The sequence below is a fragment of the Mustela nivalis genome, assembly GCF_964662115.1.
Source record: "Mustela nivalis genome assembly, chromosome: 12".
NCBI lineage: Eukaryota > Metazoa > Chordata > Mammalia > Carnivora > Mustelidae > Mustela > Mustela nivalis.
Window position 1 is genome coordinate 73,054,891 of NC_139031.1, and position 13,253 is coordinate 73,068,143.

The 13,253-nt window shown below is 33.6% G+C and overlaps 1 protein-coding gene across 2 annotated transcripts in view; it reads right to left on the bottom strand.

The window, feature by feature from the left end:
- DBF4 (DBF4-CDC7 kinase regulatory subunit) overlaps positions 1 to 13,253 on the bottom strand; it is a 28,753-nt gene continuing 15,500 nt past the window's right edge. The window contains exons 7-12 of one of the 2 annotated variants that reach the window (XM_082692377.1): positions 11,647 to 11,683; positions 10,378 to 10,423; positions 7,124 to 7,252; positions 6,549 to 6,663; positions 3,390 to 3,514; positions 1 to 1,135 (exon numbers count right to left, since the gene is read on the bottom strand). In XM_082692377.1, coding sequence (XP_082548503.1) covers positions 157 to 1,135; positions 3,390 to 3,514; positions 6,549 to 6,663; positions 7,124 to 7,252; positions 10,378 to 10,423; positions 11,647 to 11,683 — 1,431 coding nt within the window. In that variant the 3' untranslated portion in view covers positions 1 to 156. The remainder of the gene's footprint in view (positions 1,136 to 3,389; positions 3,515 to 6,548; positions 6,664 to 7,123; positions 7,253 to 10,377; positions 10,424 to 11,646; positions 11,684 to 13,253) is intronic. The other variant, XM_082692378.1, reaches the window with a different exon arrangement.

Here is a 13,253-nt window from a genome sequence, read left to right on the forward strand (position 1 = left end):
TGTAGAAAAACGTAAATATCACCTTTATTAGTATTTACACTTGGTTCTGTAAACAAAGTTGGCAAAAAAGAAAAAAAACTAAGTAACTTCCATACCTACTTATAAAAATTTCAAGAATATGATCTTCACCACTTTGGAAAGTATTTATTTTTAAGTCTAAAAGCCAGTAAATGTAGAAGTTGAAGGAGAAGAGAAAAACATTGACAACAGATTACTTGAATTTTCTTCTTCCCAAATATCCAGAACATCACAAATGCCGCTGTTTTCAGTATAGCTTGTGAAACCCAAAAATTCTGACTTCTCTTCACTAGTCTGAAACAAGTCTAATAGAGATTGTACTGGGGTACTACAAATTCTGTTTCCTTCTTGTGTAATAAGAAATTCAGGTCTTTTCTTATCTAATTCCACATTTGGTTCCAGATTTTCTTTTTTATTTCTTCCTAATAATATTTTCACTTTCCGATGGATTGTACCAGAAGGTAAGCCATCCATATTGTTGAAGTCACATTCATTGGGCTCCTCAGGGGGACTTCGGGATGGGGTCTTTGCCTTAATTGTTAGGTGCTCTTGTGAACTGTTTACTGCTAACAGACCAGAATCATGACTAAATATTGAATGAAGGTCCTTTTCCTTCAGATCCTTTGCTGGAAAAAGCACGGTATCTGACCTTTGTTTTGGTTGAGATGCAGTACTATCCATACTGAAATTAGAAACTTGTACAGATGTCTTTAGCCTACATGGACAATGATCTACCCTTAGTTCTTCTAAGTCACTTTCATTTGTCATTAATTTATGTTCAGAAACATCAAGGATGCATTCTGGTTTATTTTTATGTGGAGGTAGATGTGCAAAATTTTGTTTTATGTCATTTTCACCTGTATTTAACATGGAACATTTAGTAGTTACTTTTTCATTGAGTCCTCTCAATTCACTTGAGGAGTGGGGGATGCATTCTGAAATAAACAGAAACTTCTGTTCAGGTTCCTGGATTTCTTTATACAGGAAATGCTGCTCAATTACCTGTACATTATTTTCCTTGAAGTCTTTCTGAGAAATATGTTGCAATTCTTTTGGTTCAGACTTCTTCAGGACACTTGTAGTAATAGGAGAAAGTGATCCAATACTGTATTTTGTTCTTTATAAAACAAGAAAAATAAACATTAAATTGCTATAAAAAATTCCTGAGTAGCTTAAAGTCAAACTAATAATCTTTTTTTTTTTTTTAAAGATTTTATTTATTTATTTGACAGAGAGAGATCACAAGTAGGCAGAGAGGCAGGCAGAGAGAGAGAGAGGAGGAAGCAGGCTCCCTGCTGAGCAGAGAGCCCGATGCGGGACTCGATCCCAGGACCCTGAGATCATGACCTGAGCCGAAGGCAGTGGCTTAACCCACTGAGCCACCCAGGAACCCAAACTAATAATCTTTTAAAACTATTTATGAAACTTAAATTTAACTTAATATTACAAAATACTGAAATCTTAACAGTTAGCCAAATATACTTCAGATGTTTTTCATAATAAAACTTTACAGATACACAGCTAAAAACTCAAGCCGTACAGTACACTCTATTCTCATCCATATTCTTTTCCTTCCTCCCAGAGGTAATTACTATCTTAAATGTAGTGTTTAAAACTCCTTCATCCATAGAACTCAAAGAAAGATGAAAGTAAAGGGATTTCGTTTTGCTCTCAATTTCGTTTTCATTATCCTGAAAAATATCCTAACTTCTATGCTTTTACATTAATATCATCTCCTCATTTTACTTAACAATGTAGAAAATGAGTATTTAGACAAAATAATAATCCTGATATTTCACACATGTATGTGACCTGAAAACCTCCTTCTTCAGGGAGTCTCTTAATATCTTTGGAATGTTAGTTTGTACTACACAATCCTAAATTATGTATTACTAGCTCACTACTGTTATTTTATGTTATACATGTCACAGATAACACTATAGAAATACAGAATTCAGTCTGCCCTTTTAGAACCAGCATGGACACTTCTATATTTATTTTGTTTACATGTTTATGTAGTTTTCTAGTATAATACTAGAAAATACTAGTCTCTAGTGTTTTCTCTCTCTCCTTTAATGTCTAAAGAGGTTTAGGTGACTTGCACACAGATAAAAATTGTGCAGATAATTAAGGAAAAACCAACTTATATGTGAAGTACTAGTTCAAAATTTTGATGCAGATTAAATTTTTAGGGAATTCGAAATTCTTATAGTAGCCTATATACTTTTTATAATTAAAAATATGGGCACCTGAGTGGCTTAGTTGTTAAGCCTCTGCCTTCAGCTCAGGTCATGATCCCAGGGTCCTGGGATCAAGCCCCACATTGGGCTCCCTGCTTTGCAGGAAGCTTGCTTTCCTTCCCTTACCCTCCCTGCCTGTGTTCCTGCTCTCGCTGTCAAATAAATAAATAAAATCTTTAAAAAAAAAGTTGAAAATATGCCTCCTCTCCAGATATCATATTATTAAGTCAGTCATGAACAACTATTCTGAATGTTACAGAAGAAAGAAGTTTAGGTAACCGTTCTACCTAGATATAGTAAAGGCTTTCCAGTCAATTTTCAGAAGCTGTACCTTGGTATCTTATTTTCTAGTCTTTATGCCTTAACATTAGTCTAAAAATAGATATAAGGACTGAATAACCTAATGATTTACCATCAATTTCAGCACTTCAAAGAATTTTTCATTTTGGATTTATGGGAACAATCTAACCAGGACCATTTATTCAACTGTGCAGTAAACTGTCAATGAAGAGCATTGTATTCACACCTAAAAGTCCTGTCAGTACCATTAGTAAGATTTATTGGAAAGAAGAATTTAAGCAAAAGTACTTGGTGAGAGTATAAACAAGCCTTAATGGAGGTTAAGTGAAGAAAGGTTTATTTAAATTCTGTAAGATTAACTAAAAATTCTAGTTTTTTAGTCCTAGTAAATGGTAATCTTTATGGTCCTAGACCAGGGGTTGATGAACTTTAAAGAACATGGATCAAATCTCAAGTTTTACTGGAACACAGCCATACCCATTGACTTACATATTGTCTGTAGCTGCTTTCATTGTACAATGACAAAGCTAAGTGGCTGAAACAAATGTCATGGTTCACAAAGCCTAAAATATTTACTGCCCAGTTTTTATTTGCCAACCCCTCTTTTAGACTATAACATTAATATGAAGACCTTAATAATAATCTAAAGTAAGCACTTCTGGTAGTGGCGAGAGGGTGGAAAGGGAGAGAAAAGTAGTAATCAGTTCTTAACCAAATATACATTCTAAAAATATATATCCCTTCGAAGAACAGAAAACTTTGGATTTATTTTTAGTTCAATGAAATTGTTTAGAATTCTGTTAAAATTTAAAACTTTGGCTGACAAATTACCTTTTCTTTTTCGGCATGTCCCTTTCATATTCCACAAAATCAAAAATTAACTTAGATACAATATCATCAACAACTTGATAGTGATTACTCTGTGCAAAGTTTCTGTGTTGCTCACTTAGAAGATGCTGGAACAAAATCAAAAAAGCATTTAATAAGTCATTTAATTATATTCTTGTTAATTATATTCTTAAACCAACAGATGCCTTTTTGTTTTCTAATATTTCCATGCCCCTAAAATTAGGTTTCTAATAGCTACTCCAAAGAAATATCCTTTACTACAATTTCAAAGGATGTTAAGTAAAATAAATTTGTGGTTTAAATGGAACTGACAAATGAACTACATCAGGAAATGAAGATAAAGATGGAGAAACACAACAGAAACATTTAACATTTACAGTACGCTAATATTGAGAAAAATCTTCCTTTTTATTTTATCCTTACACAATTGCTACTAAATAAATATGGTAGGTCTTATAAAATATTAAATAAATGAAATGTTATAATTTAACATGTAAGATTCCAAAACAAGAATCCAGAAGGCAGGTCACAAAAAAATGAAGTACAATGAATGCTGTGAAGTATCAAAAAAAGGGAAAAAAATTTATTATTGAGGAACACATTTGAGAATGAGCAAGTAAAGGATCTCAAATTACCCAATGCGTATAATGGAGAATATAAAAATTATTCTCAGTTTTTTTTTTTTTTTTTAACTTGAACGGTAGTTGACAGTTTCTCAGTCTAAGAGTGGTGAAGAACAAGCTCAGTTTACTGGGATAAAACTCAAAAGAAATAAAGTTCCTGCTACATAGGTGGAATCTCCAGGCTAATTCTACTGTCAGCTGATCAGAGAATGGCACCTAGAAGGCTGTAACAGGACGATCACGCAAGTACCTCATTTCTGTTTCTCTAGTTTCATGTAACTTTTGATGATTTGATTGTATTTCCAGAAACTAAATTCTCCAGTGATCACAAATAGTATTCTGGACTATTATACTTGCTTACTTGCAGAATTTACCACATACAAGTTATCTATGCCCAGTAATGTTAAATGAGAAACGATTAAAATTTAAAAAGAAACATTAAATAAGTTCAGATTCCATTTATACACATTCTTTGGAGAAGAAATCTCCAACTTTTATGTAGCTGCTCCCTTCCTCCACCTACCCCTTATCATTTACCCTTTTTATGTCTTAAATATTACTTTCTCAATTGAGCTATGTCCCTCATCCTACCTTAAGAACTCCCTCATTATTACCATTGTACTGTACATGCTACTTTTGTGACACTTTTGTGACACTATCACTATCCTACTTGTAAATGTACTGCTTTGTATCTGTCTTCTCTGTAGATGTCTGCCTTGTTTGTTGTTGCTTAATCTTTGGTGATCCAATTTGCTAAATGAATGCCTTGATACAGGTGGAAATGAAGCACTGTGAAATCTAAGATTCAAAAGACAAAGGAATATCTTATTTTCAAGACTAAGAAATATAGATAAAACAACTATAATAAAAAATGATTTTGGGGCTGCCTGGGTGGCTCAGTGGGTTAAAGCCTCTGCCTTCGGCTCAGGTCATGATCCCAGGGTTCTGGGATGGAGCCCCGCATCAGGCTCTCTGCTCAGCAGGGAGCATGCTTCCCTCCTCTCTCTGGCTGCCTCTCTGCCTACTTGTAATCTCTGTCAAATAAATAAATAAAATATTAAAAAAAAATGATTTTAAAATATCAACCCCAACATCTATTATTCATTTTCCTTCCTGTGTCAATCAGTGATCAAGGTTTTCATTTTTAGTCCCAACATTTTCTGAGCATTAAAATAAGATTATAAATTTGTATTAAGGAAAACATCCATTATAAATTTTTCTATTGTAGCAACAGCAAAGTAATATTTTGGGACAAATCAATAATTTAAATTTCAAAATGATTTTTTGGGAGGGGGAAATATTTGGGGTAATTTTAGCTTCTGATTTAAAATAATTCTAAAGTAGCCATATTTTTCTCTGTTATTATATAAAGAAAACACAAAAAACTAATACAAAACACTAATATATTTTGAGTTATAAAACAAACTTCAACTTAGAGCCTAAAAAGAGTGGGTTTACTTCTTAGATATTTATAAATATTATTCTTTTTCCTTAACTTTCCCACCATCTTCTATCAAACCAAGCACTAAAACATACATCTCTACTGAAATTAACAAATGAAATAGGAACAGCTAAAATTTAATAAATTAGCACAGAGCCTGCCACCATTCAAGGTCACAAGAACAGGAAACCAGGATTCAAACCTAGACCGCATGGATCCAAAGTTCTTGTTGTTTGTTTTTAATCACTTTAGAAACTCTCATCTTCAAAACTGTATCTTCATTCCATGTCCCCTTCCAACTATTCTATTTCTCTTTCTGCTACTTCAAAGAATAATCTCTACTTTCTTCTCATCCTACCATTAGTAAATCACATGCCCATTTTTTAATTGCTCAGGCCTGAAGCATCTTCTACTCACTCCCAACTTCCAATCCCCTGGCAAATTCTCTTTGCCCCACTTATAATTATATCCACAATCTGACCCAGTCTCATCACTTCTGCCAGGCCACCACCATTAGTTGAATGGCTTCTTCAGTACTAACAATTAAGTTTAATTTAGCACTCCTGCACTGCTTATTTCAAAATCCACAAGTCATATTCCCTCACTTCCTAGGTTTCTACTCAAATATCACTTTATCAGTTAGCTATTCCTTGTCTAAATAAATAACTACACACTCTTTCTGGCTTCAGTTTCTCATAGAACTAATCTAATGTTCTCTACATATACTTAATTACTTTCTAACTACATGGTTACCTATTTCTCCTCCCCTTTCATAGAATATAATTTTCATAAAGATAGAGAATTGGGTCTCCTGTGTTCAATGCTGCTTGTTCAGAGTAGTGACTGGTACAACATAGGTACTTAATAAGTATATGCTGAATGAATAAAAATTAGTTTTAAATATACATTTTCCCACTTTGGGTTCCTAAAATTTAAGATAATTCTATCAAGAAGAGATACATGTTATTTAGTCAATATCAAGTTGCAAACCACAATCAGAAAAACAAGCTAATATTTACACAGTAAATATTTATAGTTTTAGAAATAACAATCCCCTAAATATAAAATCACATTTACACTTTCGAGATCTTCGTATTTCTGCAAGCAACATTCACAATATCCTTTTTTTTTCTTCTCTTTCAACTGGAGTTGAATTGGGATACCACCACGTTTATTGCCATCCGTTTGGATTCTAATAGAAATATATGATAAAAGAATTATTTGATGAACATTAATAATTTATAAAATGTACAGTCCTGACCTACCAAATAATCTGACATAATCTCCACAGATATTTATATCAACAATTACTTTTAAATATATTTCTTTCTAAGAAATTGAGAAGAAAACTAAAAATGTAGTGATTTTTCTAGAGAATATTTCAGATCACTTAGGAGAAATAACACACTTTAATTACTTGTAAATACTTACAAGCCACCCCTCAACCTTAATTTATTGATCTAACATGTCTAAAATTGACATATTTAGAAAAGATTCAGACTTCTAACCCAGCATTAAAAATATACAGGGGGAAAACCATAATAGTGATTACACACACACACATACACAGACACACACACACACAAAACCATAGCATTTAATGAATTGTTTTAAATGTCTGCTTAAAAAGAAAAAATTAAGGTTAAACAAACCTTAGTTTAACCTGAGTTTGCTTTTGGATGCTAGATGGCTTATCTACATCAAATGGACTGGAGGGCTTCTGAATAGAATAATTTATAAAAGGCATATTGTTCAGCTGAAGATAAAATGGTCTATAAAGTCTAAAAAAATAAAAAGACAAATACATGAGATTGTTTATGATAAAAAAAATACAACTGAAATCTTGTATTTCAAAATCACGGCATTCATCTGGAATCTGAAATAAATAATAGAAATCAATTAGGCTTCCCTTCTCAATTCCTAGACCTAGTATCTTTTTGTTTAATATAAGTATTTTTTTTAATTATGGTAAAATACCCACAAAATTTACTACCTTAAACTTTTTTTTTTTAAAGTAATCTCTACGCCCAAAATGGGATTTGAACTCCAAAACCAACATCAGGAGTCACATGCTCTACCAACTGAGCCAGCCAGGTACCATTTTCAACCATTTTTAGGAATACAGTTCAGCTGCATTAAGTACACTCACAGTGCTTTTAACCATTAACATCATCCATCTGTATCCATTAAACCATAACTCCCCATTCTTCCTTCTCTGCCCACCCCTTACAACCATCACTCTACTTTATGAATCTGACTACTCTGAAGTACTTCCATCAACTGGAATCTTCCAGTATTTTTTCCTCTTACTTCGCTCAGCATAATGTCCTCAAGGTTCATCCATGTATAAAACACTTGTCAGAATTTCATTCCTTTTTTTAAGGTTGAATTCTATGTATATACCACATCATCCATTTATCTATTGATGGACACATGGACTGCTTCTACCACTGGGCTACTGTAAATAGTGCTGCTACCAATATGCATATGCAAGCATCTCTTCGAGAGCCTGCTTTCAATTCTTTTGGATATATAACCAGAAGTGACACTGCGAGATCAGATCATAGTCCCAATTTCATGAAGACCCTCTGTACTAGTTTCCACAGTGGTTACATTATTTTACAACTGCACCAACAGTGCACAAGGGCTCCAATTTCGCCACCTTCCTTGCCAATACCTATTATTCTAGGTTTTTTGTTGGTGGTGGTGTTGTTTTTGTAATAGCCATCCAAATGGCTGTGAAGTGATAGATATCTCACAGTGGTTTTGACTGGCATTTCTGTGACAGTGAACATTTTTTCATGTATTTGTGGCAATCTGTACATCTCTGAAGAAATGTTAAGTCCTTTTCCCATTTTTAAAATCTGATAAATTGAGAGGCACTAGATCAGTTAAGCATCCCTCTTGGTTTTGGCTCTGTCATGATCTCATTGGTCTTGAGATAGAGTGCCAAGGCAGACAGCAGGGAGTTTGTGCAAAGATTCTCTCCCTCTGCTCTTTTCTGTACTCAAGCGTACAAGGGAGCTCTCAATCTTGAAACAAAACAAAACCACCCCCCACAAAACTGATAATTTGATTTTCTGTTGACTTTTTTATATTTCATTTTTTTAATTGGATTTTTATTTGAGTTTCGATATAGTTAACACACAGTTTCAGGTGCTTATAATAGTAATTCAATAAATCCCTACATCACCCAAGGCTGCTCCTGTTTGCCCCAGGCACTGTTCAAGCTATAGCTTCTATGTTGCCTCTCCATAGGCTGCTATCCCTTTAAGGGTAGGGACCCAGCTATCACTTGCCCTCCCAGCTCATCCTGTGCCAAGTCAGAAGACTTTTAAAGTTCCAAGATCTAAGTCTGAGTGGTTATACAAAGTTAGGGATTTTAAACCTCTGGTTTCCAAACCCAGACATGACAGGGATTTATCTTCTCCTAATGGGCTCCCTGGTGTTTTCATCACCTCTCTGAGTCACAGCCTACAACTCCCTCCCTTCTGCAGGCAGCGCCCAGTCACCAACTCTGCCCTTCCTCATCTCTCAAATGAGGCTTATTCTCTACATTGTTGTGAAGTTTGTTCTGCCAGTCTTCACATCATTCTCTAGTTTATTTATTTGGATGCAAGTGCTAACCAGTTGTAAACAAGGGAAGGGGTGAGCTTAAGGTCCTCCTACTCCACCATCTTCCTAAGCTCCCCCACATATTACACTTTATTAAATATATATATGATCTGCAAATATCTTCTCCCATTCTGTAGTTCCATTCCATCTCACTCTGTTATGCACACAAATTTAAAATTTTGTTATTTGTGCTTTTGATGTCATATCCAAGAAATCACCGCAACATCCAATGTCATAAAGTTTTCCCTTGTTTTCTTCTAAGGGTTTAATGCTTTTAGGTCTTCGACTTATTTGGGGTTAATTTTATATATGGTATAAATTAATGATCCAACTTCATTTTTCTGCATGTGGATATGTGTTTTCTCAATACCACTGCTGAAGACTGTCCATTCCCCATTAAATGATCTTGACATCCTGGCCAACAGTCATTTGACCTAAATGTAAAGATTTATTTCTTAGCTATTTATTCTTTTCCATTGGTCTACACATCTGTCTTTACATCATTAAAAAGCTGTTGTGATTGAGCTTTTGGAAAATTCTGAAATCAAGTTTAGGTCTTAATTTTGTTCTTCCTTTCAAGATTGCTTGGGACATTTGGAGTCCCTTGCAATTTGATGAATTTTAGGATGGATTTCTCCCCTTCTGCAAAAAAAAAAGTCACTAGGATTTTCACAGGGCTTGCACTGACTCTGTAGATCACTTTGGATAGCAATGACATCTTAGCAATATGAAGTCTTCTAGTCCATGATGGTGGAATGTCTTTCCATATATTGGCACCTTCTCTAGGTCTAATTTTGAACTGCATTTTTTTCATAATAATACACTTCATAAAAAGAGGCATTCAATACATCTTTGCCACTTCAGGGAGTACCCAAAAGAATGAATCACACATGTCTAAAGGATGAATGTCCAGAAAAAGTTATAAAATTCTCCCATGCCAAATTAATTTATTTATAGTCTTAAGATTAACCTATAAAACTTCAGAATGAGTTCAGGAAAACTACCTAATTAAATGTTATATTCCACTTTGTACACCAAAATAGTATCTACTAATATATTTAACAAAGTATAAGCAATCTTTAAGTAGTAGTTCCAATCACATGGTATTCCATTTAGCTAGTGAATAGTTTTTTTGAGCAAATTTAATGCTATTTTCTGCAACTTTTGCCATGTGTGTATTAGTAGAATATAAAACTTACATACAAAGACCTAACGGTATTAGTGGAAATAGCTTAATTAGATTTTCTCTTTTAATATTATATTTAAATTACCAATCAACTTAGATACTTACTGGCTCGTATCTTCCACTTTTACAAAAGGTTTTTTGAGTCTACCTGCTTGAGAACATACAAAACATATTATTAGATATGTACAAGTCCAGGAAATTTAAAAAAAAAAAAAAATCCCTCCAAACTATGTACAGATCTTCCTCAATTTACAATTAGGGTTACACTTTGATAAAGCCATTTTAAGCTATAAATACATTTAATACACCTAACCCATCAAGCATCACAGCTTAGCCCTAGCCTAACTTAAGAACATTCTCAGAACACTTATATTAACCTATAGGTAGGCAACATCATCGAACACAAAGCCCATTTTATAATAAAAAATGTTGAATATGTGATGTAATTTGTTGAATATTGTACTGAAAGTGAAAAACAGAATGGTTTTAAGCATATTGGTGTCCACTCTTGTGACCAAATGGCTGAATGGGAGTTGCAGCTCATTGTTGCTGCTACTGCATCAGGAGAGTTTTGTATGGCAAACTGCCCACCCAGGAGAAGAGCAATATTCAAAATTCAAAGTACAGTTTCTACTGAATGTGTATTACACCATCATAAAGGTGAAAATTTTTAAATCAAACCATCGTTATGTCAAGGACCACCTGTCTCCACTATCTCTTTCATTTCAATTCAGTTTTAAGTCTCAGGTGAGCTATTATACAACATCAGTCCATTTCCACAATGACAGAAATTCTATCTACATTCTGAGGATCTTAAAATGAAAGGATTCCCCCAAAGGATCTCTGAATAGAATTCAGAAGAATCATGAGCTAAAACAGGAAAAAAAAAAATCCAATTTTTATTTTCACAGATCTCTAACCGAAATTTAACACTTCTCCTAGTTATACATATAAGCAACAGGATAACAGTGGTCTTAGCAGTGCCTGTAATTCTGAAACCAAATGAAATACCTTCATATTAGTTTTACAGATCTCAAGGCATCATTTATGCTCACCACTTCCAAAATTACAGTAGAATCACTGCTAGTACTTGTTTTAAGTGTGTAAAACAAAACAAAACAAAAAAAAAAAACAAAAAAAAACAAGTATATCTCCATTTCATAATTAAAAATTTTCTGACAACTGAATTTCATTTACTGATTTACATGTTTTTTAAAAATATTGTTCTGAAAAGGGGTCCATAGTCTCAAAATTAAGACCTACTGAACATGTTCCCTGAAGAGTTGTTTACGTGATTTTTCAGAGGATTTTTATAAGATCTGTTCTACTTTCTAAAAGCATATCAAATACACTTAAAGATTTCAAAATACTTACTTCTTGCTTTCTGTGTGCCAATACCTACTCTTTTTCCCTAAAAAAACAAAACAAAAACAAAAACAAAAAAGAACACTGCATTTGAAAGTACAATAAAACAGCAACTGCTCCTTTTTATCTGAAGATAATCATACAGGAAAAGAACTATATAAAAGAACTATATAAAAATATAATAATTACTATAGTTTTTTTGGGAAAAAAGAGAAACTTGCTTTTTCAAAAATCAAGTCAATGAAAGAAATGAAACAATGAACATAATACAAGCTCACTTTTACAAGACACTCAACAAATACCTTTCATTCTAGCTAAAATTTTTTTTGCCTTTACAGAAAGAAATCAACCAATGAGGAAAAGCTACAGTTAATAAAATAATCTAAAAATAGTTCTAAGGTTATTTTGATGCCCTTACTGAGCAAACTTCTGTGACAGACTAAGCAAAGGAATTATTAAAGTATTTATAACAGTCTGTCGATTCTTGTCAAGGTGGAATATGTCCAATACAGTCAAACAATCCCACTGATTACTACTAAAATTCTGGTGGAAAATACAATGAGCAACTACATGGGGACTAAAAAGTAAACAAAAGCAGGAATATTGTAGAAGGAAGCCAAACTCAGAGAAACCACTTTAAGGGGGTATATTTCCCAACCTCTTTTTCTCACAATGTTGCCTGAAGGATAAACCTCTAATTACAGAGTTGGCAGCAAGTAGTGGAGCCAGAAAAAAGACTCTAAGGTAAGGGCAAATACACTTAAAATGATGGAGAGATACAAATTCTCAGCAGAAAAACTGTAAAAACAAAAAACAAAAAATAACAACAACAAAAAAGGAAACTGTAGAAGTCTAGTGAAGACTAGTATAGAAATCAAGTGAAAAATACATGATTTGAAATACAGAATTAACTGGATGGGCTTGAAAACAAAACAGAGATGAACAAGTGAAGTTTGGGCGAACTGGAAGACCAATGAATTGAAATCTTTAATTAGAAGAACTGAAAAAAGAAGAATGGGGGAAAAATGAATACCCAGTAAGTACCTTGTATTCTAGGCTATAATTAATATAAAAGGTCTAAATTTAGTGTTATTGGAAATGCAGAAACAAACAGAACAGTAAAGAAAAAGAATTTTAACAAAATAGCCCAAACTTTCCCAACAGATTTATAGTTCTAAGAATCTTAGTGAACAAGAAACAGAAATATCTCTAAGTAATCCAAGCCAAGGCATATCACAACCAAACTGTTGAAAATCAAAGTTAAATTAAAAATTTGCTAAGTACATAGGGAAAAATGATCATTATTTATAAGAAAATAAAAATCTGGGGTGCCTGGGTGGCTCAGTGAGTTAAGCCTCTGCCTTTGGCTCAGGTCATGATCTCAGGGTCCTGGGATCGAGCCCCGCATCGGGCTCTCTGCTCAGTGGGGAGACTGCTTCCCCCTCTCTCTCTGCCTGCTACTCTGCCTACCTGTGATCTCTCTCTCTCTGTCCAATAAATAAACAAGATATTTTTAAAAAAAAGAAAAAGAAAAGAAACGAAAAAAAAAAAAAACAATCTGAATGACTGCAAATTTTTCATCAAAATTCATGGAAGCCAGAATATAGCTGTAGAAC